The sequence below is a fragment of the Histomonas meleagridis genome, assembly GCF_020186115.1.
Source record: "Histomonas meleagridis strain 2922-C6/04-10x chromosome Unknown contig_24, whole genome shotgun sequence".
Classification (NCBI taxonomy): domain Eukaryota; phylum Parabasalia; order Tritrichomonadida; family Dientamoebidae; genus Histomonas; species Histomonas meleagridis.
In genome coordinates this window covers 56,661-83,747 of record NW_027150826.1, presented here as the reverse complement: position 1 = coordinate 83,747, position 27,087 = coordinate 56,661, and the positions used below count along the sequence as shown (strand labels likewise).

Genomic DNA, 27,087 nt, shown 5'->3' with positions numbered 1-27,087 from the left:
TTTCTGAATCAATACCAATTAATTTAATTAATGGCTTATTAATTTCAAATGTACCGGGTACAAATAACTCAGTATTTTGTAGATTTAATAATTCTGGTGATGCATCATTTAATTTAACAGTAGTTAATTCATTTAATATCGGTTTAATTTGATGAAAGATTTGGATATAAATTGTCCATGCTTGTAACAAACAATTATCATCTTTAGTTTCATTATATTTATTTAGCCAACTTTGAGCAATATTTAAAACATTACCAAATTGTCTTGTAAACATAATTTCATAAAATGTTAAAGGTTTTATCGATATTATTTTATGCGTAGGGATTAATAAGTCAATCATTTCTTGTTTATTCTTACGCATTACATAAGCACGCGAAGCTTCTTCTATTTGTGAATGCCATATTTCCCACCAAGTTGAAGCTACACGTATTAATTCATTAGAAAATATTAATATTTGATTGACGATTTTAGGATATTTATAATTTAATTTATCAAATATAAACTTTGCTAATTTTTGACGTTCAGATAATTCATTTTTTAATGGGACTAATAATGAATATAATATTAATTGTGGTTGTTTATTCCCAATTAATAATAATAAGTTTTCAATTAATGATTTTAATTCTTTATCATTACTATTAGAACGTGCTATAATTTGAGGTAATACATCGATCCATATATGTAAAGGTAATAAAGAAATATTTTGTTGGAATTTATTATAAATTTCTTTATTACCATTTCGAAATAAAATCGATAAAATTCGTAATGTTATTGGTAAAGAATTCGAAATATTAATAATAATACCTTTAATTAATCCATTTAATGAATCAATTAAATAAGAATTATTTTTAGTTTGTTCAAATAAAATAAAATTAATTTGTGACCATAATGAATATTGTTCAATAGTAATATTATAATTATTTTTATTATTAATAACTTTTAATAAATTAATTCGTGCTTCATTATAATTCTTAGATTCCATAAACCATTGACTTAATAAATAATATGATTCAATATTATTAATCGGTAATTCTTTAATAGCTTCTTCAATATAATCTTCTGATTGTAAATGACGACTATAAATTAATTTAAAATCGGAATCAAATTCATTTAAATTCTTTTTAAGATAATTAAAAGTATTCGATAAAAGTTCATAACGTTGATGTTTTAAAGCTGTATCTAAAAACTTTATCCATTGTAATTTTTGTTCTTTAGGTGTTAATACTAAAGATCGAATACATAAACTTAAATGCATTATACTTGGATTATCAGGTAAATGATTAAAACGTATTTCCCATGTTTTTCTAATCCGATATAAATCATTTGATATATTCTCTTTATTTGAATTAAAGAAATTATTTAATTTCTTTGTTAATTTCTTATATTTTATAACTTCTTCTATTTCTGTTGTAAAACAAACCTTATAAAACTCATTATAAATTTGTTCATAATCTTCAAATATCATTGGGAATATTCTATTTATGAATTGTATTCGAATTTGTTTAATTAAATCTTTAACATCATTATATTCATTCTTCATAATATGATATAATGATCTTAAGAATAATCCATCAGTTGTTGTATTATTTAATAAATTCGTTGATACAGTATCCATAAATTCATCATATTCAAACATTCGATATTCAGAGATAGCTAAATATATTGGGAAATTATTATTTAATGATGCTTCTTTTAATTCTTTATATTGTGATAAAGCCTTTAAACAATTTAATTTCCCTTTATATAATTGACGATTATTCGGATCATTATTTAATTCTAATTGATATAATTCTAATGCATCTTCCCATAATCCTAATCTTTCTGCTAAGATTGCTTGTGTAGTACTAATACCTCTTAATGCTGCTACTCGTAATATCCCATTAGCAGCTAAAGGTAAATTTAATTGTTGATTTAATATAATTAATTTTTCTGTTTGTGAATTATCAAATTTATTAAAAAGTTCTTCAGAAATTCGTAATGATTGTGAAATTCTTTCAGCTTTTTGAGCTTTAGTAGAAATCAATTCTAAATTTATTGGTAATTCATTATCTATAATTTCGATTAATTCTAATGTTGATAAGAAATGACGTAAAACATTACGTGGAGTATTATGATATTTAAATATTTTATAGAAAAGTTTAACAATTAAATTATTTCCAATGTTTTTATATTGATAATATAATAATGTTAATACTATTGGATATAATTTATCTTTAATTCCAATATGTTTTTCAATTATGTTCTCACATGTAGAAATAGCTCGTGATGAAGAATTACGTATTAATAATCCGAAGAAGTCATCACACCATTTAACCCATTGTGATTCATCGAAATCTGATTTAGGCATTGAGAAATCAATTAATTGGAATTCTGTTTGATGAATGAAATTATTATTTTTCGTAATAGTTTTTTTAGGTGAATTTTGATTAGTATTATCAAAAATAGTTTTTTGTAATATAATTTTAGGTATTGGTTCATTTGAATTTAAACATACTATATAAGCAATTAAATCAGTAGAACTAAACAAGTTAAATACTTTCGATAATTGTGGAACATAAATTAGAAATTGTTCTTTTAAATGTATCCCAATAATTAATATAATTTCAAGTAATTTCTCATGTAAATTCTTATTAATTTGAGCAATTTGTATCATAGTTCTTAATAATTGTGTTGAATATTTTTGATTATTATCATTAATTAAAATCTCTTTAAAAGTCACTAAAACATTATCAATTTTTTCATTCGCATGAAATGATAACCATTTTAATATTGGTGGATAAATTATATAATCGATGTTTTTAATATATTTACCAAATGATATAATACCCAACAAATTTGAATTTATGTTTTGAATGTTTTGATTATCTAAATCATCTACAAAAACTTTTGCGATTTTCGGTAAAAATGGTAAATAAGAATCAGGCAAATATAACATTAACCAATTAGATATACGTATTAACAATGATTGATCTAATTTCTTCCAATTATTACATATTAAGTCAACAATATAAGGTACTAAAGGTTTAAAACTATCACCTAAAACAGTAATTAATGTCGACATATTTTTGATTAATATTAATATCGTTGAAACACTATTAGAAGTAATTAGTTTTAATATTTTCTCCATAATTTCTGATTCTAATTCATCAATGATCATTAATCGATGAGCGCGTAATATGTTTAATAATGATTCAATTGCTATAGTATGTATTGTCGATTGAGTTTCATCAGATAATATATCTAATAATGTTAATGTAGTTATACCGATTGATGCCATTGTTAATCCTTCGATAATATTTTTGGAGGTGTAATTAATCAAATATTTATTCGGTGTAATTATTTTAATTTTTTTTTGGTTTTTGTTTTTTAATTGTAACTTCTCTATAAAAGTAGGTGATAACCCACCGATGTTATTTAATAATTTTAATAATTTGATTGATGATTTCGATGATATTTGTAAATTCGAATATTGTAACAATAGAATTATTAAGTCCGAATATTTCTCATAAATTTTATACTTCAAATTCGTATATTTTAATGATGTTAATAATAATTCCCAAATAGATTTAATACGTTTTGGTGTTGAATAATTTAAATTATTACGAATTAAATTCACTAACAATTTAATGTTCGCTGATTTCGGTGATAATTTGATTATTTTCGATAACAATTTAATCGATGTCGTTGGTAATATTTGTTTCGAATTTAATAAGTATTGAATAAAAAATGGAGAAAATATTATTAACAAATGCTTGACATACGTTGAATAATTGGTGTTCTTGAATGACTCCTTCGATATGATCAAAAAACATTTAATATGTTCCTTATAAATATCTTTCGAATGTTCAATGTCATGAATTTTTTCGGTTAGGTAACTTTTTAAGAGGATTTGTGACTCTTTGAAATACGATATTTTTGTGATGAAATTCAATGCTTTCAAACGTATCGTTTGTGAAGTGTCATACAATAGAAACTTTAACGAATTTAATATTTTGGTGTTTGTCGGCTCTAAATTTAAATTTATCATCAAGTGTTCCCTTAACTCACTGTTAGTTTCTGTTGATATTATACTTAAAATACGTAATAAGATATCAATTGTCGGAATTTGTTTCTGATAACTTAAAATAAATTTCGATGAAATTTGTCGTATTTTTAAATGTGGATTCCCCATATGTAATGAATACATTAGAATTAATTCTGGAGAAAAATATTCTTTCGAAATATTCATCAGATATAACGAATGAAAACAATCATAAATTAAGTTCGGATCGGAATTATCATTTAATAATATATCATTAACACTTGAAATTACTTTCTTATATAAGAATTCCTTATATTTAGGGAAAATTTGACTAAGTAAATGTAGGCCGTTTGTGATAAAACTCGTTAACGGTATCGTAAAAATCAAATTCAATTCATTTGTGATGTCTTCATTCGAATTCGTGACCGTTAACAACGAACAATAACAAAAGGCCGTTTGTTCGCTGTCTATCGGCTCTATCAATTTTTTGCACTTTTCGAGTTCACGTTTTTCGGTTTTTGTAAAGTCGCATCGTCGAACAAATATATAATTCCCAAATCCAATTAGAGCTTCATTACGATTTGGTGCTTTACGTTTGATAAGTGATGAATATGATTTAATAATTCGTTGATTTATCTCTTCGGTAAATGATGAAGGAGAACATCGATAACAGATTGGTAAAAACTTATAAATCGGTAAACGCATCTGAAGCTCACGTGATTCAAGGAAGGAAATGGGGATATTATTGAAATTGAAATAACACGAATTTTGGATATCCAAATCAATGATGGTTTGAATGGCTTCGCATGTGCCTTCTATAAAGGATGGAACCGTGCATGAGTTTGAGAGAATTTGGCATAACTGTTTGATTGGGAAATTTGTGGAAATAGTTAGCACGAGTTTAAGAGCTTGTTTCGCAACAGAAAAAACTTTCGGAGATGAGAACTGAAATCCAATTGCAAATGCTTGGATGAGTTTAGAGTCGGAAATTGTTCGTTTATCTGGGAAATTTTTATACAAAATCGATATTATATTAAAGACTGTGATAGCTTTGGATTCGTCTGTTGGCGTTATTGTTGATATTAAATTTGTGTAAGGTAAAAGAATTTGTTCCATTGACTTTGGTATTGTTTTATTGAGCCACCGTAAAACATGTTCAAGTGAAATCCAATAAATTGGATTAGTGTCCTGTGGTAAGCTTTTAATGAGGAACGAAATTCGATTTGCTTTTGTAATTTTATCGCCGATATCGATATTAATGATTGCATCAATAATAATTATAGCAATTGTTGGGCTTTCAATGTTTTTGAGTTCACCTAATAGATCTGTGTATAGTTCATTGACAAGATTCCGTTCTTGTTGAATTAAATATTGATTTCGAATAAATGATTGAAATCGATGAATGTACTGTGAGAACTCATAGCTTCCATAGTCGAGCTGCTTTTGTGATATAACTGTTAAAAATTTACGGATTTTTACAATAAAGTCTCCAGTGTTTTCATTCATATGTCGACTTTTTGTATGGCTTTGAGGAAGTGGGCTGTCACTTTTGAATGTAATTTTGTACAAAACTTGAAGTAAAATTTAAACTCATTGTTAAATCATGTTTATTATTTTATTTTACACTGAAAAATTCAAAATTTATTTGTTTTTTCTGAAGTTGATGTATCTAATAATAAATGTTTGAAAATATTACGTTTCAATGATTTGCAATATTTGTTATAACAATGATATCATTGATTATCAGTATTGTAACCCTGAGGGTGAATCCCGGTATCGCTATATCAGAAGCCATCCCTAAATTAGGATGAAGAATAGAATGAATGATGCATCATTTATCCTTGTTAGGAATGCATCATTTTAAATTAAATACCAAAAGTTAAAAATATAAATATTTTGACGTATTATCATGTTAGAAAGTTTTTTAGTATAGTCTGATCTTGCTATATCTCCCTCGAGAACTATCGGTAATTTCAATGAGAAATGGCGGGCATTTTTCCAAATCAATTATGATTCGAGTTAAATGATTTATATTATGCAAAATCATTATTTGTTTAAGTTCTACAATTCATATTTTATCTAATATTATAAGTGCGCTTTCCATTCTTTAACATTTCTTTGCATGAAAATGAAAATCAAAAAAGTTTTTACTGATAAACTTTTTGTGAAGATAACGATTATTCATTATGGAATGTTATGTGAAAAAATCAATGTTTTTTGGATGCCGGCACTTTTGTAATAAAGAAATAAAAATATTAGTGACATCCGGCTACCCGATACCCACATGGGAAATTATCGAATAACGACCCAGTACGAACTGAGGCTCTGATGTAGAACGCCCTCCATTTTGCGGTTTTTGAACGATAGGAAATTTGAGGAAAAATAGAAATGCCACGTTAGGGCACCCCATTCACCATCCCGTCGGCCGGTTTCGATCGTTATCCATTGAAAAACTTCGTTTTATTAAACTCATTTGTGTGTATAAAATATAGCATAAACCACAAGGTAAGTTGATTAAATATATTCATAATAAATATAAAATATAAATAAAATCTATTCTCCCATTTTTTCCCCTCAGGCGGAAGCAAAAATAGGCCATCAGAGAAATCCGCCAACCCCAACATAATTTTTATATATCACTAAAAACAATTCACAGTAATTTTTTATCTAAAATGGTGACTTTAAAGGCAAAAATGTGTTACAACTGTTGTCAGAAGGTAACATTCATCATATTTATATGTTTAGAATGATGAAATACAAAATGTACATTGAGATAAATCAATTATTTAATTTTGACAGCGTATTTTCTCATCACAGAGTTATAATATAAGCTTGACATTTATGCCATCTATAATACAAGCTATACCCTATTTATTTGTTTCTTTATTTTGTTTGTATCTCTGTTACTTATATTTTCTGTTAGACGAACAGAGCTCTTACAAAAAATGAAAGTGCTTTCAAATTTCAATAAATTTAATTCAACTTTTTCAGTTCAAAACGATCAATTTACTAAAGTCAAGAAGAACGTTAATTAAAATGCACCTATTATTTTGACTGAGTTTGTTTGTAGCACTTTTCATTCTCCTTTTCATATCACATGAGTATAAGACAACTTCTTGAAGCAGATCCTGATGCAGGTATGGCTAAATTCGAAGAGAAAATAAAGCCTCTTGGATTATCTCAAGGCGCCCAAAAGAAATTAATCTCTATGTTTAAATCAGCATTTCTTTCAGGGAACATTGAAATTGATTGGAACAAAGTTATTCCTCTTAAGGACGAAGAAATGTTTCCTTATGACCAAATTCCAGAGCCTGAAAACCCACAAGAAATCTTAAAACAATTAATTGTTGTCAAATTAAATGGTGGTCTTGGCACTACAATGGGATGCACTTGTCCTAAGTCACTCATTGTTTGTCAAAATGGTCAAACATTCTTTGACATTGTTGTTGATCAATTGAAAGATTTTAATTCACGTTATAATGTTGACATTCCACTTGTTCTCATGCACTCATTTAACACCGACAAACTTATGGAGCCTGTTATTGAGAAAGTACAAGGGCTTAAAATCATCACATTTAATCAAAACAAGTTCCCAAGGATATATGAAGATACATATGAGCCAGTGCCAACATCTCCAGACTCACCTTTATCCATGTGGAATCCTCCAGGCCATGCCGATGTTTATCATTGTCTTGATGAGTCTGGTCTTTTGGATCAATTCATCCGCGAAGGCAAGCGCTACATGATGATATCCAACATAGACAACCTTGGCGCACGTATTGACCTCAAAATATTAAACAAAGTACTCAAAGATGACATTCCATATGCATGCGAAACTGTTGATAAAACCCCAGAAGAATGGAAAGGTGGCATGCCCATATACTATGAAGGACATTTAAAGCTTTTAGAAACTGCACAAGTCCCACCCGATCATATGGACGATTATGTTGCAATTCATTATTTCCATGCGAATAACTTATGGGTTAATCTCTTACAACTTAAGGAAGCGATCCAAAACGACACATTAAAAATCGATGTCATGAAGAACTATAAAACATTCGAAGGCCGAAAAGTGATACAGCTTGAATCTGCTTGTGGATCAGCAATCCAAAGCTTCGAGCGCTCGATTGCTATTAAAGTCCCAAGAAGAAGGTTTATGCCTGTTAAAGCATGTAACGAGTTGTTGCTGATGCGCTCCGACTTGTACATCAAACACGAAAATTCAGAGCTCCTTTTGAATCCTAAACGTACAACCAGCGGTTTGCCAGCGGTGTCGTTAGGAAAAGAGTTCCAAAGAATTGAGGACTTCGAAAAGAGGATTAAGTGCCCGCCAAGTATCTATAACTTAAAGAAACTTGTTGTGGAGGGCGATGTGATATTTGGTAAGAACATTGTGCTTGAGGGTGATGTGATAATTAAGGCTGAGAATGGAAAGAAATTGGTTTTGCCTGATGGATTAGTGCTGAAAGATTGCACTTACAATGGTGAATAAAAATTAATTTTGAGTAATGTTTTACATATAAATTACATAAAATGGAAATCTTTTCGAGTTTTTTCTCATTTTTATATGTTGTTTTAGGAAAAGAATTTAATACATTTTCTTTTTTATTTAATAATTTTTTAATGATTTAACTAGATGTTTTTTTATGATAAATTATATTATATAAAATGATTTATATTTCAACAAAATCATATATTAATATGATTTTTAAAAATAATTTTCTTCCATTAATTTTTATTGTTTTTTTCATCAATACATATGAAATATTTTCCAAAGATACATCAACTCTTACAATTACTAATTTAAGTGAATTTGAAGAAAGATCAAAGTACAAAGATTTAACATTGCATATTGTAATTGAGAGTGGTATTACAATTATAACAACAAATGCTTTTTATGGATGGAGGAATTTACTTTCAGTTATCATTGGTGATGGTATAATAGAAATTCAATCTAATGCTTTTGGAACTTGTCAAAATTTAGAATCAATTATTTTTGGAAGAAATGTGCAGACATTTGGAGATCGTGTATTTCGGGATTGCAATAAATTACAAAGTATAACTTTCCCTGATTCAGTTGCATCCTTTGGTAAAGATGTTTTTGCGGTATGCTCTGGTATTAAGTTTTATAAAGTATCGGAAAATAATCCCAATTTTTGTAATTTCAATGGTGATGATGTTCTTTATGATAAAAATGTTCAAACTATTTTCTTTTATCCGGCAGGTAAAGAAAGGAAAACATATATAATCCCTTCAACAATTACTTCTATTAGAGATACATCATTTTATGCTTCTATTAATTTAGAAGAGATTATTAACGGTGATAATATTTCTAGCATTGGTTCTTATGCATTTGGCCTTTGTTTAAGGCTAAAATCAATTTCTATATCAAATCAAGTAACAATAATCCCTCATGGTTTATTTTCTGCTTGTACTTATTTAACTACAGTATTTATAGGAGAAAATGTAAAAGTAATTGAAATATATTCATTTTATTATTGCATTTCCCTTAAGTGTATTTCCTTTAATGGAGGAATAGAACCTGCAATTAGTGAAAATGCTTTTGATTTAGTTCCAAATAATATTATAATCATGGTATTAAATATATATCAAAATAAAACTTTTGGTAGATTCAGTATAACTAATGAAATCGTTTTTGGGTGTTTTGCAACAGATACATTTACAAACTCATTACCCTTTACTAATTCTAATACATTTACACAATCATTACCATTTACTAATTCTAATACATTTTCACAATCATTACCATTTACAAATTCTAACACATTTATATTAGATAATTCTTTTGAAGTTTTTACTACATTGACATGTACATTAACATTAAAATTTACTATATCATTTACAGGAGAAATTATAAATTATTTAGTTAGATCAAATACATGTGTCCTTTCAATGATGTCTTCTTCTTTCACTTATTTAATCACTGAATTTATTTATTATAATTACACAGTCATTCATTATTCAACATATTTTTCTTTTTATTCGCATTTTTTCACAGTTTTAAGTCACAATCAACATATAATTGGAGAAAAGCATACAGATGGTAATGCTGTTATAATTGCTTTTAGTGTTTTAGTTGTTGCTTTAGTTATTTTCCTTCTTATTGTTTTGATTGTTCGTTTCCGTAAAAAAAATGAAAATGAAAATGTGCCAAGTGAATCAAATGAAAAAACTGATGAAACACTTTTTGTTGTTAACCAAATGCCAAATATAGAAGATGATCCATTTGTTAAAGATTTCAAGGAAGAAAGTTTTGTTAAAATATGAATATAATTATTGTTAATTAAATATGAAACTATTTTGTTTGAAGTATATTTTAAATGCAATGATCTTAAAAATTAATGTCAATTAGAGGTAAATTGGAAATTAAAATATTGCAAAATTTATAAGTTATTTAAAAATTATGTGTTTAAATTGATATAACCTTCCAAAGAATTGTAATCTTTAATTCATATAATTTGATGAAATATTATTATATTTTTGAAATGCTTTGAGTTGATATTCTGTTAAATAAAATCTGTTTAAAATCTTCAAAACTATACCTGCTTCAGTATTTCTTCCTTTTTATTCAATGTTGTAGGTTAATTTCACATTAAAATTATTTCTAAATAAAAATCTTTTATTTTTTTTGAATTATTCATCCTGATTTTACTTTACTATCATGACCTTTCTTTTTGACATGAAATTTCATAATATTTTTTGAAAATATTAACCATATAAACAACTTTTTTATTCTTTTGTTGAAGCTCATTCTTTTGATTATATAATACAATTGTATTCTCATTGATTATTTACATCAATTAATTTTTTTATTGAATAAAATATAAAATTCACTTAGCTAAAATAATAAAAACTGTTTTAATTTACAAAATATTTGACTTTTCCAAAACCTAATATGCTTAAACACTTTTTCTTGTATGATGCAAATTCAGTTACCGAAATAAAAATATTTTTTAATAATTAAAGAAACAATGGAACAAATCCTTACACTGGGTGATTAAAGATACAATATTCGAAAAAAAAATATTGATTTTTAACTCTTATAACAATCTAAAAATATATGAATTATGAACCTTTTATTAAACAAAAACAAAAAATTTAATCAAAACAAATCAAATTTGGAATGAATGCAGAGATTCTTGAGTTTTCTGGATCTCATTTTCAATTTGTTCTGCAATAAAATTCAGTTTTTCAAGTTTAGTTTTCTTTTGTTTAATTGTTTCACGAAGTAATTTGATTTCGTTATCTTTTTTAGCAGTAGCAAATTCAATTTCTTTACATATTGCTAAATAATTTTGGAACGCATCACTTTCTCTAATTGTTTTCTGTGATTGTATAACTTCTTGGATTTCATTTTTATATTTCCGCAGTTCCGATGCAAGCGAAGAAGAGTTTCTTTGCAAGTTGTGTATTTTTACTTTGTCTTCTTCTCTCTCAAATTTGCTATTGTTACGAATAAATTCTTCGGCTGTGTTACATTGCTTCTTCAACGCACGCTTTGTTTCTTTTAGTTGTTTTATTTTATCCGAATTTGGTGATTCAGCTGCTTTGAAATCAAGAAGTTGTGTAAGTTTGATCATTAATCTTTGATTTTCTTCAGCAAGTTTTTTGATTTTAGGACTTGCTGTTTGCCCTTCTAATGAACTCTGTATAAGAGAATGAAAGTTTTGATTAACTTCCAGAAGTTTTTGCTCATTTGTTTGCTTTAATGCTTGAATTTGTTCGAATTGTTGACATAAATTTTTGATTTCATTCTCTTGTGAGTCAAGTTGTTGCATAAGAAGTGATTGTTGTTTTTCTTCAATTGAACTGAGTTTTGATGAATATTCTGTTAAGCGCGATACAAGACTTGAGCTTTGATCAAATGACCTATTCTGTGTGGCTTCTCTAGTAGTGTATGTGTATTGGTATTCACTACTCTTGTTTTTTGTTTCCATGGTAACTTTCCAATTTTTTTATTTTCTAACGTACGCGAAGCAGGATGTTGAAAATAAATCACTCCATTCTTATTCGTCAGTATCTTTTTAAACAATATAAAAGAAAACATTGATGCTAATATTTGTTACCAGACTATAAATTTCAAAACAATAATAATTATGTATTCATCAACACATATTATTTCACACATATAACATATGTAGTCAAAAACTATTGCTACCAAATGAATTAATTGTTTATTTATTTTAAATTAATAAAAAAAAATCTTATTCATTTTCTTTGAAAAAACACGATTTAGTTTTCATTCCACGACCTTAGAAACATAAGTTTGGAAAACCCTTTTATTTATTATTTACCCATTTTATAGAGAGATTTACACAAACAAGAAATTTTTTTATTCAGCATACGTTAATTGTAAAATCTGGTTTTGAACCAAATGGAACAAACTCTATCGGATGAAGATGCTTTAAATCTTATACCAATACTTCAAAAAGATGATATTGAAAGTTTCAAAAAACTCATTTTTTCATATTCAACTGTAAATCTAGTTTTTGCAACAACATATAATGATATGCCAGTTTGTTTCAGAAAGAGACCATATATTAGCGACATTGCTGCATACTTCAATGCAATTAAATGTTTAGCTTACATTTTTAGTTATTCAGAACATAATGTAAAACATGAAGATTCAGTTTTTTCTTAATATTTTCAGGCGTTTATTTATTTTTTTTCGTTCTCTAGCTCATTTTGCTGCATATAATGGTACGATTAATCTTTTTTTGCTACTTGAACAAAATGGAATTCCAACATCCACATCTAAAATCGATGTTTATCCCATTCATATTGCAGCCAAGCATGGCCGCTTAAAGGTATGCCAGTGGTTATGGTCTAATGGCTCACCAATAAATCTTTTAACACGTAATGGTTTTTCACCAATACATCTTGCTGCACATTTTTATCATTTTGATATTGTTGATTTCTTTTTATCAGTTAATTGTGATATTAACCAACATATGGGTGTTTTTTTCTCACATTTAATGGTATTTTTTTGAAACATTTAGTACATTATTAACTGAAGCAATTCAAAACGATAATATCGAATTGATTGAATACATCATAAAACAAAGCCCACAACAAGTATGTGACAAAAAAGGAATTTATCCATTGCATTATTGCGTTTCTAAACGGAACGCAGATGTATTGGAAAAACTGATCGAAATCGATGCTGATTTGAGTTGTCAAGATAAAAAAGGTTTAACACCATTACATTACGCATGTCAAAGAGGTTTTTATGACATGTGTGATATTTTACTTACAAAAGGCGCTGACGTTTCTATAATTGATTCAAAAGGTAAAACGCCATTACATTATGCTGCTGCTAGAGGTAACGTTTATGTTGTTCAACTTTTGGTTCATTATGGAGCGGAAATTGATGCGACAGATAATGTTTCATTTTTTCATTTGAAGGTATTCGTTTTTCATGTTTTTGACTCCAATGAATGTGGCTTTCTTAAAGAAAAGAAATGAGTGTGTGCAGTACTTTAAGCAGATTTCTTGTGATAACTTAAACCTTTACTTTGATGATGAAAAAGGATTCATCAAAATTAACTAAATAAATATTTGGTTATATAATGAAACAATTCAATGATATGTTTATATGTAATTTAAAAATTTTCAGGAATGTATAAGTTCAATAATTATTTTAAATTTGTAAATTTAGAATTTTATTATTTTTCTTATTTCTATTTCATCTTGACTTTCTATTAACAAATTTTCTTCTTAAGAAATTTAAAAAATCAAATAGCGTCAAATGTTAATTAACGTTATGTATATTATTATTTGTATTTAAATGATTAAAAATTATTTTATACCCAAAATCAGAAAATGTTTTACTAACATAACTCAATATCGATATTTCATTATAAAAATGAATAGACGCTTTTTAAATCTTCCATATTCGGAAGTTAAGATGGTATTTCAGCTGCAAGTTTTCGTATTTGTGCAGCTACATCAGTTCCAGGAATTGAGTATTGACCGTTAAAGTTGATGGAGTCCGAAATTGAATTCGAAATAGAAACAGTTTTAACAATGTTTTCCATTAATGGATTTTGTTTGTCATTCATTTGATAGATCAGGTCTTCCTTTTTTAACTTTATTTGAAGTTCCATTTTCTGAATTTCATTCATCATTTTTTGCTTGGTCAGTTCAAGAGGTGCCTCTTCATCAACATCAAGAATCGCTTTTGAGGAATCTATTTTGGTAATCAATGCGCGTATTCCTTGGATTAATGCATTATCATCATATCGAGGAAAAACTGCTTCTGGAAGATTCGATGGGAACAAGCAAGCCAATTTTTGCTTTTCGCTTTCGTTTCTGGTTGTAGGGAAATATGGAATAACTGTTGCTGAAATAACATATAAACCATGAGTTACAGAATAAATACGTAGAGGTTGAAGTTCTTTAACAAAGCTAACCTCAGTTTCAATATCACTAGAATGTAATTCACTGATTTTTGCCAAATTTTTATCATGCATAAGAACGATAATTTGATAATGAGAATGAGGTGAATCTGAACAAGGAACATCCATCTTATTTTGTATTACTGTAATTACTGCTGATAGAATTGAGAGAATGTTTGAATGAGAAGAAAAGAAATAAATAGATGAAGAAAACTCGATAAAAGTAAAATGATAACACCAACTTAAACCATTCACGGGAATTGTTTTAAAAACTTTATCATTTTCTGAGAAATTAATATTCCATTGATTTGAAGAATACTTAAATGATAATTGAACACCTTCTTTTGTGATATTACCAGAAGTAACATATGTACCAATGCAAGTAAAGTTTGAAGTGTTTTCTACGAATTTATTTATATCAATTTTGCTCTCTCTTAGATATAATAAAAGTTCCTCGTTCATATATAAACCGCTAACATTTTGCAAAAATTTCTTTGGTTTATTTTAGCATTGAATTAAGTTTTCGGTTTTTGTTTAACGTTCCCCTAATTTTTATCTGGATAAGGTCCTTCTAAACACTCTGGAACCAATGGAAAAAAACAATCAACCACACTGTGAATACTGCGGGTGCAAGCAAATAGATTGTCTTGTAAGGTGTCCTACAACAGGTCTTTATTTTTGTAATGGAAAAGGTGCAACATCACAAAGTCATATAATTCATCATCTCCGTTCCATTCAAAGCGACACAATTTCTCTCCCACCTCAAAACAAATATTCATCTATACCATTCAAGTGTTATATTTGCGGTTCAACAAACATTTTTCGTCTTGGGTTTATTTTTTCTGAATCCGGGAATATCTTTATTGCATGCCGCTCACCCTGCCAATTTGATGAATCACTTAAAGAGAAAAATGTTAAACACGATATATTTATGCCATTGGTTTCCAATAACGAAATTTATCCGCAAGTTGTAAGAATTCCTAACCCTGAGGAATATCAAAAAGTTCCAATGCTTAAAGTTATTGAGATCAAATCACAAATAAAGGAATTTTTAGGGAAGCAAACTAATTCATCATCACTTCCACCATCCAAAATCAAGTATGATTCAGTTGAGGATTATACAGATCGAATGATTCAATATGTTAAAGCCGAAAAAGAAGAATCATCTCGACAAGAAAAATCTCGTCGATTTGGAGGAATTACTCTTGATTGGATAAATGAAACAGATGTATCCTTTAAAGCTCAACCACAGCTTTTCAAGCTTACAACACTTGGTTCATCCATTGTTTTTTCAGAAAATGAAATATCCGAAATTGGTTTTGTTTATCATCGTTCTAACAACATGTCGATTAGTGTTCATTTTCATTCTAAATCCCTTTTTTATGGCCATACAAATGGAATAACATTGAATGTTGTCATGAGTGATGTTCCATTCAAGAGACAACTTGCTGCACTTCAAGCAATTCAACGAGAACGTCCTCCACTTCACTGGCTTATTCTTGATCTTTTCTTAGGTTGTACAGAGAAGCTTCGACATCATAACAAACTCAAGAAAAACAAAGCACGGTTTTTCCAACCGCCGAACCTCCCCAAACTTAACGAATTTCAAAGGCGCGCATGTGAAGTGTCACTTTCCCAACGGTTCACCCTGATTCAGGGCCCCCCGGGGACCGGCAAGACGACCGTTATTGCTGCCTTAGCATATTCATTTGTTCAATCAGGTATTTATCCCATATTAGTATGTGCGCAATCTAATGTAGCAGCAGATTTTGCCACCTCACGTATAGCAGAGACTGGTGTTAAAGTCACACGAGTTTTAAGTACATCACGGGAAGCTGTTGATGATAAAATTGATTCATTAACCACACGAAAGAAAGCCAAAGAAATGTATGGTGAATCATTTATCAAGTTATTAGAATCAACCAATGAAGACGACAAACGAAAAGTCACAAACATTGAACATGAAATTATTGAAGTTAGTGATGTAGTATGTGCAACATGTACATCTTCTGGTGGTGCACGATTACGAAACATAACATTTCCAGTTGTAATCTTTGATGAAAGTGGCCAATGTTTAGATCCCGACTTATTAATATCGTTAACACATAATGCGCAACAAACAATTCTTGTTGGCGATCATTGTCAACTTGGCCCTGTTATATTATCCCGTGATACAGCCAAAGCTCGTTATGATATTCCATTAATTCAACGCCTAATATTACTTGAAGTCCATCCAATTATATTACGTACGCAATATCGAATGCATTCATCGATATCCGAATTTCCATCTTCAGCGTTTTATATGAACTTATTAAACAATGGGATAAAAGATGAGCAACGTAAATGGGAAAAAGAAGTCATCAAATGGCCGAACCCATTATATCCGATCATGTTTTGGAACGTATTTGGGAAAGAAGAGAATTATGAGTTCGGACTTTCATATATTAGTCGTAATGAAACTATATGTATTGCATCGATACTTGAAAAGATGTATTTAAATAATGTTAAGTCATCAGACATTGGTATCATTACGCCTTATGTCGGACAACAAACTTATCTAATAGAAACTTTGCCTTACTTCTGTAAGAACATTAAAAAGGAATTCTTCGACGAATTAGAAATCGCTTCTGTCGATGCGTTCCAAGGAAGAGAAAAGAATTTCATCATATTTAGTTGCGTAAGAGCAAATGATTCGTTCGATATCGGGTTCTTAAAGGATAAACGAAGACTTTGCGTGTCGCTGACAAGAGCAAAATATGGACTCATTACGTTGGGCGACGCAAAGACTTTCGCGAAGAATAAGTTGTGGTGTAAGTACATTGAGCATTGTATAAGTAAAAAAGTCTTCGTCGAGGGTAAAGACGTCGATTCGTTAGTGCCTTCGACTTTTACACCACTTGTGACAACAAATGAAATGGAGGACGATGACGACGAAATGGACAATGTTGGAAATGATGATATGATTGCATAGATAATGAATGAGTAAACATGTGTTTGCTTCACTATTTATTATTTGTACAATTAAAAGTTGAAATTGATTTTATGGAATTTTATTCGTGTGAATTTATAGACAAATGTTTTAACATTTTAATTTTTACACATGAATTATATTTAATTTGGTGTCGTTGGAAGATATTTTTGGATTTTCCAACTCTTTAATATTCCGTTTCGATAAACAAATCCCTGTACACAATTAAGAACAATCGATGTGAATAATAATGTAGAAAGATATAATATTATCACTGATTCGATGCTCGAAATCAATGGTATCGTGTGCACCATTTCTATTTCAGTAACTTTTATCTTTAATTCAATTGTAAACGAGTGCCATTTCCCAAAGTGAACTATCGGCTCAGTCCAATCAACGTAGAAAAGTGTGCTCGTGTTGTCTTGTTGCTCTAATAAATCAGATAATGAATGGAATGATATCGGATCAAAAGTCGTTTCTTCAAAACGCCCATGAAAACTTGGAATTTCATTCTGTTCAAATGTCAATATGCCAGAACAACTAATATGATTAGTAGGAAATGGAAATGATGAAGTGAATGTGCCAATGGATTTAATGGTGTTATTGGCAAATCTTCGAATTTTAACAGTGTAATTAAATATAACTGTTGCTGATATTATGTTTAAATTTGGATCTGAAATATTGATGGACATCGTCCAATCAGAAAGTTTATTTCCAGAGTAATTTGGAATTTTTTTAATTGATAGTGGATAGTTAAAATCATCACTAGGATAATTGATTGAATTTCCATTAGAATCAAAAGCTATAAATTGTATTATATTTCCAGGTATTACCATTGGCAATTCTGTATCGAAAGCAATATTTGATTGATCAATAACGTAAAATATACATGCTAAAACAGGTAATAAATATTGTACTATAAGACATAAAACATGAAAAAGGAAAGCACAGCTACAAATTCTTGCCTTGTAAACAACTGGTGGACGAGCTGTGCGATAAAGTATTACCATTCTTCTCCAGATCGGCCGTTTAAGTTATCACAACGTTTATTTGGACGTCAAAATATTGAAACAATTGAATTTTTTACATAAACCCTCAAATTTGTGTGCCGAGTTTCGGTTTGTGTCAAATTAACCGATTACAAAACTTTTACTCGAAGATGCTCGACAATATCATCAAGAAAATCGAAGATGGAGGGTTCCCAACAGTCGAAGAGATAAACTACGTTACAACAAATGCAAAGAAACTGTTCGAGAAACTTCCAAATGTCGTTAAAGTTAATCCACCAGTTACAATTTGTGGAGATATCCATGGACAATTCACAGATTTGATTGAACTTTTTAGAATTAATGGCCCAATCCCATATACAGATTATTTGTTCATGGGAGATTATGTTGATCGTGGAAGTCAATCTGTGGAAACAGTTACATATCTTTTCGCTTTGAAACTTAAATACCCAGATTCAATAACCCTCCTCCGTGGAAATCATGAGTCTTCAGGCATCTCTCAACATTTCGGATTCCGTGATGAAGTTGTAGCTCGATATGGAAATGATGAAGTTTGGCAAACATATACTCAAACATTTAATTACTTACCTTTGGCAGCTCATGTTGGATCCAAGATTTTATGCGTTCATGGTGGCTTAAGTCCCGAAATTAAAACAATTAAAGATATCGAAAAAATTGATCGTTTCCGAGAAGCACCACATGATGGACCAATGTGCGATGTTTTATGGAGTGATCCAGGCACTACACGAGGTTTTCATCCTTCTTGTCGTGATGCAGGATATCAATTCGGATCTGATATCACAAGACAATGGAATGAAAATAATGGTTTAGAATTAACAGCACGTGCTCACCAACTCGTAATGGGAGGATTAGAATATACTCATGATGATGGATTAGTTACAATTTTCAGTGCACCTGATTATTGCTTAAGATGTGGAAATCTTGCAGGTGTTTTAGAACTTGATGAAATGCTTCGAAGAAAGGAAATAAGATTTGCTACTCCTAGATTGCTTGAAGACAATTGTGAAGACATTCCAGAATATTATAAATTCACTTGATTTCATTTCAATAAATTTTAAAAAATGAAATGTTTATTTTTGTAAACTATTTCAAAAGTGATAATTATGCAGCGGTTGTGATGTTCACCGCTGATTGAGATGTTTCTCTTTATTTATTAAAGAAGAAACTCTAATTCTATTTATTCTTTCCTTCAGTGTTCAAGACTTTGTGTTATTTGAATGCAGAACTCAAATTATTATTCTGATTGATTGACATTTTCATTTTTAAGTCAAATGAAATCTAAAAAAAAAAATGAAATCATAGACAAAAAGAAAAATTTAATGTGTAATGATTATTTTTTTTGATAACCATTGGTAATAACACTTTGAGCTTACCATTACTATTGGCTGTTAATCGTAACGGTGTTTCACATAACATTTCGGCAATGTCACTTTTCTATTATAGCAAGCTTTCATGTATGAGAATTATGGATCAATTCCCTCCTTCAAAGTCATCATGCTCGGAGACTCTGGCGTTGGGAAAACATCGATTGTTCTTAGGAGAACAAAGGGTAGCTTTACATTCCAGATGAATCCCACGATTGGGACATCACATATCAAAACAAATGTAAAAATTAATGAACAGACTGTTGAACTTAAAATATGGGACACTGCTGGACAAGAACAATTCGCCTCGCTGGTTTCAATGTACACTCGTGGCACTGATGTTTGCATAATTGTAGCATCTGTTGTTGATGAATCATCAATACAGAGTATAGACAAATGGAAAAACCGACTCAATGAAACTGGTGAGTTTCCACCTATTATTATAGCCTTAAATAAGATCGACATGGAAGAATCTTCTGAAGAAATTACCATCCTTAGTGAAAAATTTTCATCTCAATATAACAACGTAATCTTTGTTTCTGCCAAAACAGGGGAAGGGATTGACTCCCTTTTTATTTCTGCTGCAGAAGAAGCTCTCAGATCAGCACAAGCATCTCAACAAAAAGATACCGAAAACCCACCTCCCTCAGATATCACTCTTCGAGAAGAAGAGAATAAATGTAGTTGTTCACAAGCATAAAATAAACATCTTATCTTTCTGTTAAGTTTGGTGATTTTCCATCGTTCATTCGGTTTGCAAATCTGACAATTTTTCTGAGAATTTGACAGATGTAATTGAAAAGAACTCCCCCATCGCCTTTATAACCATGTAAATTATACAAAAACTTGTTTTTGACATATCGTATTTTATTTAGTGGTTGACGTTCGGGTGAAGTTTTAGCTGCACAAATTTAGCAGTTAACTGTAAACGATAGGTATTTGTCGCGCATGGTGCTCAAAGTCGAATATACGCATATTAAGTAAGCAACGCTTACTTATTGCAATATTAATATGAAAACATTTTATAATTTAATTTTCCGTCATAAATCGAAAATATAAAAATAAAATTGTTCACAGACAAATATGCTCATAATTATTTCATCATAAATAATTTTGGAAAATGCTTTCATGGATCGTTATGATCGATAGATAATAAGTAAAAATTAAAACATTTCAACTAATTTTGGTTTAAATTTATATCAAAATAAACATTTCTAGAAATAAAAACAATGTTTACAAACAATTACATGAAGTCAAACAGCGTTGTGCTTCTTAAGTTTTTCTTTTTCTTTGATTTCTCTTCAGATTTCACATTTATCACAGGCACAAATTCCATTTCATATTCGCCTTCGACTGCTTTATATTCAGATGTCCATAGTTGCGTAGTTTTATCATCTGAACACGACACAATTGTATCGAACGATTCTTTATTCCATTCGACGCACGTTGCAGCAGATGTATGACAAATGAAAACTTGCGGCGTTTCATTCTGCCCAACCTTAAACACATTTAATGCGCCTGACGATGACCCTGTTAATAAGTACCTCGAGCACGGACTGAAACAACAGCGTATGTAAAAGGATCCGACGTTTGGCCAATGCTGAGTTACGTAACAAAAGTCATTATCGAGAGAATAAAATGTGATATAGCTATTAGTAGAGATAGAGGCGAGGATCTTATGGTTGGGTGATATGCTTAGAGAGGAAATTGGAACACGAGCGTTCTGTTCTGGGATTGAAATTGGAAACGGTTTTTTAAGATTGCGAGAATCCCAACAAAGAAGCTCACCATGACTATCAGATGTGAAGAAATACGTCGGTGATGCAGAGGCAATGGAAAGAATGGATGGTTGGGATTTTAATTGGATATATGAAATGGGATCTTTTTGACGATAATCCCAAAGATAAACACTCCCATCACGACCGCCTGATAAAACATTGTCGCCAAGATTGGAAAGACAAAGAACAGTTCCGAGATGTTTAATGTATGATTTGATAGGAACGCATTTTTGAACATCAATAAAAATCACAGACTGCTCTCCAGTACCAACTACAATAATATTCGAATTATTGAGAAAAACAAGATCGAAAATTGAATTATCAACAACTGAAAATGAATCAACGCTATAAATAGGTTTTTGTTGTTGCAATGCTTCCTGTCCTCTGACAAATGAAATTTCTCCTTCTTCTCCTGCAATTGCAAGGAAAAGAAATTCATGAGGAGAAAATTTGGCAACATAAGGGCGAATCAAAGTCACTTCTTCATTAAATTTCGGGATAACAAAGCGAGATGCTGGTGTAAAATCAATAGAATATTGGTATGCTATTGCTCTTCCCGTTATTAATGCAGATGGACTTGGTATGTTTTCTCTCAATAGAGGCTGAATACAAAAGGAAAAGTGACAGATCTAGAATAAAAATTTCAACATGTTGTCCTATAAATTTCCAATAATACAATGCTAGCTACAACAAAATGCAATGCCTTTTTGGTCTCAAATCGAAATATATGCTTGTAGCTTTGAGTAAGAAGAAATCTTACAAATTGATAAAGAGAAAAGTCAGGAATTTTTGATTCAGTTTTCAGGCAAAATAAAATTTGCTTGTTTACACTGTCAATAATTGTGTTTATATAGATAATATCTCAGTGTTTCTCTGAAAACTTCAAAATTTTGAGATGAAATGACCAGATTTAATCAGAATATTATTTCCAAAAAGATTAAAATGAATTTTTTAATTAAACTTGATTAAAGGAAAATACACCGAGCTTTCCTCTTTTCATCTTTATGCTTCTCGGCTTCTTCGTTCTTTTCATTATCAGTTTTTTCATTTGTTTCTCCTTCGTTTTGGTTATTGGTTGTTTCGTTATTTTCATTGTTTCCATTATTTTGCTCTTCTTGAACTTCTTCTTTTGGTGCTTCACCATTGGCCATATCCCCTTCTGACATGAAATTATTGTGAGGTAAAAAATGTTAGTTTCGATATTTATAGTTGAAGATAGAAGTTTTGAGCAAAAGACAATTTTTTTAAAAAAACCTACGATTCCCAAAAAGCATATGATAATATTAGTTTTGGACATGCTTATCCACTCTACTAAGCAAAATAATTATTTGTTATATTATAAAGTAAAAGAATTTCGTGTTCAAATAATAGTATTAGAACCATAAAAAAAATTGAAAGCGTCCTTTATTTGTTATTTTCTAAAGAATAACATAATGTAACTAGAAAATGATTTTAAAAAAGAGTCTCTAAAATTCATGACATTAACTTGAAGAAATTAAATTATTAATAAAAAAAAAATAAACAAAAATGTGGGAAATTACTAAACAGAAATATTATTAGAACACAATTAAAATTTGTAAGTTATTGAACGATGTAACAAAGTTACAAGATGCCGTTTAACTTTCGATTTTTCTGAAAAAGTGGATTTGATAACGTACGTTTAAATATCTTTCCGCGATCTTTTAATTTTTTCATAATGGGAGTAAAGAATCTCATGAAATTTATAGAAAAACATGCCCCATCGGCTATTAAAAAAATAAGAATTGATCAATTAATGGGGAAAACAATAGCAATAGATGCATCTTTACAAATCTATCAATTTCTTGTTTCTGTTCGTCATATTGGAAATCAATTAGTTGACGAAGAAGGAAATACCACATCACATCTCCAAGGTATCTTAACAAGAACAGTCAATTTCATTACTAATGGTATCAAGCCAATATATGTTTTTGATGGAAAACCACCAGAAGTTAAAAGCGCCGAACTTCAAAAGCGTGCTGAAAGAAGGCAAGAAGCAGAAGCCCAACTTGAAGCTGCAATTGAAGCTGGAAATGAAGAAGATATCAATCGTTTTAGTAGAAGAACAGTTCGTATGGACCCACAGCAGGTAGAGGAATGTAAGCGACTTCTCAAGTGCATGGGAATCCCATATGTTGAAGCACCATGTGAAGCTGAAGCAGAATGTGCTGCCTTATGCAAAGCTGGACTTGCTGAAGCCACAGCTACAGAAGATATGGATTCACTTGCTCATGCTACTCCAGTTCTGATTCGTCATATTGCCAAACCCGATGAGATTGTCTCCATCTCTTATGAAAAAGTTCTTGAAGAAACACAGCTTACACATGAACAATTTATCGATTTTTGTATTTTGTGTGGATGTGATTATACAAATACCATTAAAAATATTGGTCCAAAACGTGCATATGAATTAATTAAGCAACACAAAACTATCGAAAATGTAGTTAAAACGATTGACAAAAATAAGTATCCAGTGCCTGATGATTTTGATTATCAATCAGCTCGTGATATGTTTTTACATCACGAAGTTGTCACAGAAGGATTAGTATTCAAATGGGGAAAGCCTAACAAAGAAGAAATGATCAAGTTTCTTGTAGAAGAAAAAGGATTCAACCAAGGAAGAGTTGAATCCATTGCACAGAAACTTATCAAGGCAAAACAAGGAGGCCAACAAACCAGAATGGATTCCTTTTTCTCTGTAATGCCTTCAGCACCAAAGAAGAAAGCACAGTTGCCTCCAAAGAAAGCGCCGAAAAGTAATAAAAAGTGACAAATAATTTTTGTGTACTTTACTCAATGAAGTGAACTTGGGTTTTTGTGGTTTTCTCGTCTGGCTTAAAGCTTGGATCTGGCTTTCCAATTGCAACGGAAAGACCAATGCGGTCGGTAGGGATTCCAAGAATTTCAGATGTGAACTTGTTTTGTGGTGGATTAGATGCCATTAAAACTGGAAGAGTTGCATAACCAAGTTCGACAGCAGCATCAATGACAGAGACCATAGCTGCGCCACAGTTTGTTTCACCACGTTTGCCTTTTTCACTATTATAGATCCCGAAGATGACACAAGGAGCATCACACCAAATTGTAGATTGAAGTGAATATTTCTCTTTACGGGCATCAAGGTAATTAAGGAATTCAGGGGTTCCTTGGTGAACCTGAGAACTGATTTTATCGATGATTTCTTGATTTGTGATGACAAGGAAATCAACATTTTGGTTTCCAAGAGAGCATGGGTAGTTACGCGCCGCGTTGACTATCTTTTCAATATCTTCGCGTGGGACTTTTTGATCACGGATGAATTTTCTGCAGCTTCTTCTGTTTAGAACCTGATCCATTTGCTGACGGTTATTAATGTGAAAAAGTTCTTTGACATTTGTCGCTAAACAACAAAAATGTTTTCTTGGAATAAAATGTGTTTTCCAAATGATCACATCAAAGATCATTGGTGAAAAGAAACGTGATTTCAATTTAAGAATAATGTGTAATGATTAAATAAGAAAATTAAAATTTCACATCAGATGTAGTTTAAGCAGTAAGAGCAGATGCTGTTTGGGCGTTGTACTTCCAGTTTGGTGCAATTATACGTCTTGCCTTGTAGTAACGAGCAAGACGATGGATACGGGATTCGATAAGAATAAGACGGTACTTGCCATCAATGTCGTGGCTAGACCTTTCGAGGTGCTTACGAACGTTGACTGCTTTCTTGATTAAATAGTATAATTCTTCTGGAAGAGCTGGTGCTAATCCATTAGCCTTAAGAATGCGGAGAACCTTATTGCCTGTGACTGCGCGAACTTGGCCAACACCATGACTATCACGGAGCTTTTCACCAATTTGTGATGGTCTGATTCCTTTCTTAGCATAGTCACAAATGAGTTGGACAACGTTTTCACCAGAAAGTTGGAGCCAATGTGGTGCTGTTCTGCGGTATGGGATTGTTGAACCAGAAATACCTTTACCAGGAGAATGGAGACGACCCATTTCGAAAGGTTGACCAAACCGGAAAAAACTCCTTTTTTCATTCAAAAAGTTATATCACGACATGAAATGAATTTGTGAATCTATCGTTTACATAACCGTCAAAAATGATCGTTATATTGCTGGTGATTTGTTTACTATTTTTGTTAATTAAGTGGATCGTACTTATTTCTCTTGCACTTATCCTTTACGATGACTATAACTGCTATCACGCCAATTGCAAGGCATATAATTACCGATACGTATGCAATTATCATTGGCTTCCTCGATGATGTTGGTTCGAATGTGTTAACTTCGACAAGTTCATATTTTACAGAACTTGGAATTCCTTTTGTGTCAATTTTATTTTGATTTGCTTTTGAGCTTCCGAGTGTCAAACTAAATCCGGTCGTATCCTTCCAATTGCCATTAAAAACGAAACCGATTTTAGCGTTTAAGAATGGCTTAATGTCAGTGACTCCATGCAATTTCACTTTCTCAAAAAGATAATAGTTTTTAACCAAATTCTCAAAGAATCCATAGAATGGTTGGTCAAAGATGATTTTGATTGGCTGTGGAGTCTTGACATTATCAGAAAGATTTATTGTGATATCATATGAGTCTGAAATATATGGATCGACCATAATACTTACTTTGGATGTTTGGGAGTTTGGTATGACATATTCAGTGGTTTCTTCGTCTTCATCTGTAACTTCAAGTGTTAATTGATTAGAATCAACTTTGATGGATGTGAGTTTGTCATTGATAATAAATGTTTTACTAGATGCTGTGGATTCGTTGAGTTGGGCGAGATCAGTGGTGTAGAGTTCGTCAGTTTCAAGTTTGCCTGTTAATAGTGTATGATATAAAACTGCTTTGGGAACTTTGATTGTCCCATTGATTTCCGTACTGTGCGAGCTGAAAATAATTTGCGATACTGAGTTGGTTAAATCTTGATTTTTATAATAAACAACATCGGTTTGGAGACTACTCATGTAATAGCCTATATAAACACTCTTTTTGGCAGAGGAGGGTGATAGGTCAACGGGGTTGTCAGGGGTACTAGAAAATGGGCCAATGTATGCATTCTTGCTGATTATATTTCCAATAGTCGAAGCTTCTGTTAATTCTGGGCAATAAAGATCAAGAGTTGGATAAAGGTCAATGATCTTTCCAAGTACTTCGCAGTATTCTGGAGCATAATTTTTAGAACAATTATTATACTCTTCCTTCATTTCTGGTGTTACTTCAGTCACCTTAGGACAGACTTCCTTCATGTCAAAATAAATATATTGAAAATCAGTAGTTGCTCCGAGAGTTAATCCTATTAAAAAGAAAAACATTCAGTGATATGTGCCTGGGAAAACGGTTATAACTGTTTGAACAAGCAGTACGATAGGACTTTTGAAAAAGCCAAACACGATACATGTAACGCCAAAGCCATTCAAATTTCTATCGTATGTATGTTTTGTAAGCCCTAAAATTATTCTTTATATAAGTAACTCGAAATACATTCTGTGCACAGAATGTATTTT

General features: G+C 30.5%; 11 protein-coding genes across 11 annotated transcripts; 5 read left to right on the top strand and 6 right to left on the bottom strand.

The window, feature by feature from the left end:
* Positions 1 to 7,118: 7,118 nt before the first annotated feature.
* GO595_003923 (UTP--glucose-1-phosphate uridylyltransferase family protein) lies at positions 7,119 to 8,513 on the top strand (the record flags this gene model as incomplete). Its single annotated transcript, XM_067916997.1, has 1 exon — positions 7,119 to 8,513. One exon carries the CDS (start codon positions 7,119 to 7,121, stop codon positions 8,511 to 8,513), a length of 1,395 nt encoding a protein of 464 aa, XP_067775818.1.
* A 2,641-nt stretch (positions 8,514 to 11,154) lies between these two features.
* Positions 11,155 to 11,979, bottom strand: GO595_003922 (uncharacterized protein; the record flags this gene model as incomplete). Its single annotated transcript, XM_067916996.1, has 1 exon — positions 11,155 to 11,979. The coding sequence occupies one exon, from the start codon at positions 11,977 to 11,979 to the stop codon at positions 11,155 to 11,157; it is 825 nt and encodes a 274-aa protein (XP_067775817.1).
* A 1,965-nt stretch (positions 11,980 to 13,944) lies between these two features.
* GO595_003921 (uncharacterized protein) lies at positions 13,945 to 14,514 on the bottom strand (the record flags this gene model as incomplete). The annotated part of the gene is made up of 1 exon (XM_067916995.1): positions 13,945 to 14,514. The coding sequence occupies one exon, from the start codon at positions 14,512 to 14,514 to the stop codon at positions 13,945 to 13,947; it is 570 nt and encodes a 189-aa protein (XP_067775816.1).
* Positions 14,515 to 15,028: 514 nt separating this feature from the next.
* On the top strand, positions 15,029 to 17,410 carry GO595_003920 (regulator of nonsense transcripts 1; the record flags this gene model as incomplete). The annotated part of the gene is made up of 1 exon (XM_067916994.1): positions 15,029 to 17,410. One exon carries the CDS (start codon positions 15,029 to 15,031, stop codon positions 17,408 to 17,410), a length of 2,382 nt encoding a protein of 793 aa, XP_067775815.1.
* A 1,156-nt stretch (positions 17,411 to 18,566) lies between these two features.
* GO595_003919 (PP2A-like phosphoprotein phosphatase) lies at positions 18,567 to 19,472 on the top strand (the record flags this gene model as incomplete). Its single annotated transcript, XM_067916993.1, has 1 exon — positions 18,567 to 19,472. The coding sequence occupies one exon, from the start codon at positions 18,567 to 18,569 to the stop codon at positions 19,470 to 19,472; it is 906 nt and encodes a 301-aa protein (XP_067775814.1).
* Positions 19,473 to 19,887: 415 nt separating this feature from the next.
* On the top strand, positions 19,888 to 20,499 carry GO595_003918 (small GTP-binding protein; the record flags this gene model as incomplete). The annotated part of the gene is made up of 1 exon (XM_067916992.1): positions 19,888 to 20,499. The coding sequence occupies one exon, from the start codon at positions 19,888 to 19,890 to the stop codon at positions 20,497 to 20,499; it is 612 nt and encodes a 203-aa protein (XP_067775813.1).
* A 543-nt stretch (positions 20,500 to 21,042) lies between these two features.
* Positions 21,043 to 22,743, bottom strand: GO595_003917 (denticleless protein-like; the record flags this gene model as incomplete). The annotated part of the gene is made up of 2 exons (XM_067916991.1): positions 21,043 to 22,168; positions 22,559 to 22,743. 2 exons carry the CDS (start codon positions 22,741 to 22,743, stop codon positions 21,043 to 21,045), a joined length of 1,311 nt encoding a protein of 436 aa, XP_067775812.1.
* Positions 22,744 to 23,273: 530 nt separating this feature from the next.
* GO595_003916 (Flap endonuclease 1) lies at positions 23,274 to 24,365 on the top strand (the record flags this gene model as incomplete). Its single annotated transcript, XM_067916990.1, has 1 exon — positions 23,274 to 24,365. One exon carries the CDS (start codon positions 23,274 to 23,276, stop codon positions 24,363 to 24,365), a length of 1,092 nt encoding a protein of 363 aa, XP_067775811.1.
* Positions 24,366 to 24,384: 19 nt separating this feature from the next.
* Positions 24,385 to 24,930, bottom strand: GO595_003915 (nitroreductase family protein; the record flags this gene model as incomplete). The annotated part of the gene is made up of 1 exon (XM_067916988.1): positions 24,385 to 24,930. One exon carries the CDS (start codon positions 24,928 to 24,930, stop codon positions 24,385 to 24,387), a length of 546 nt encoding a protein of 181 aa, XP_067775810.1.
* Positions 24,931 to 25,120: 190 nt separating this feature from the next.
* Positions 25,121 to 25,576, bottom strand: GO595_003914 (40S ribosomal protein S13; the record flags this gene model as incomplete). The annotated part of the gene is made up of 1 exon (XM_067916987.1): positions 25,121 to 25,576. The coding sequence occupies one exon, from the start codon at positions 25,574 to 25,576 to the stop codon at positions 25,121 to 25,123; it is 456 nt and encodes a 151-aa protein (XP_067775809.1).
* A 143-nt stretch (positions 25,577 to 25,719) lies between these two features.
* GO595_003913 (uncharacterized protein) lies at positions 25,720 to 26,895 on the bottom strand (the record flags this gene model as incomplete). Its single annotated transcript, XM_067916986.1, has 1 exon — positions 25,720 to 26,895. The coding sequence occupies one exon, from the start codon at positions 26,893 to 26,895 to the stop codon at positions 25,720 to 25,722; it is 1,176 nt and encodes a 391-aa protein (XP_067775808.1).
* Between the last annotated feature and the right edge of the window lie 192 nt (positions 26,896 to 27,087).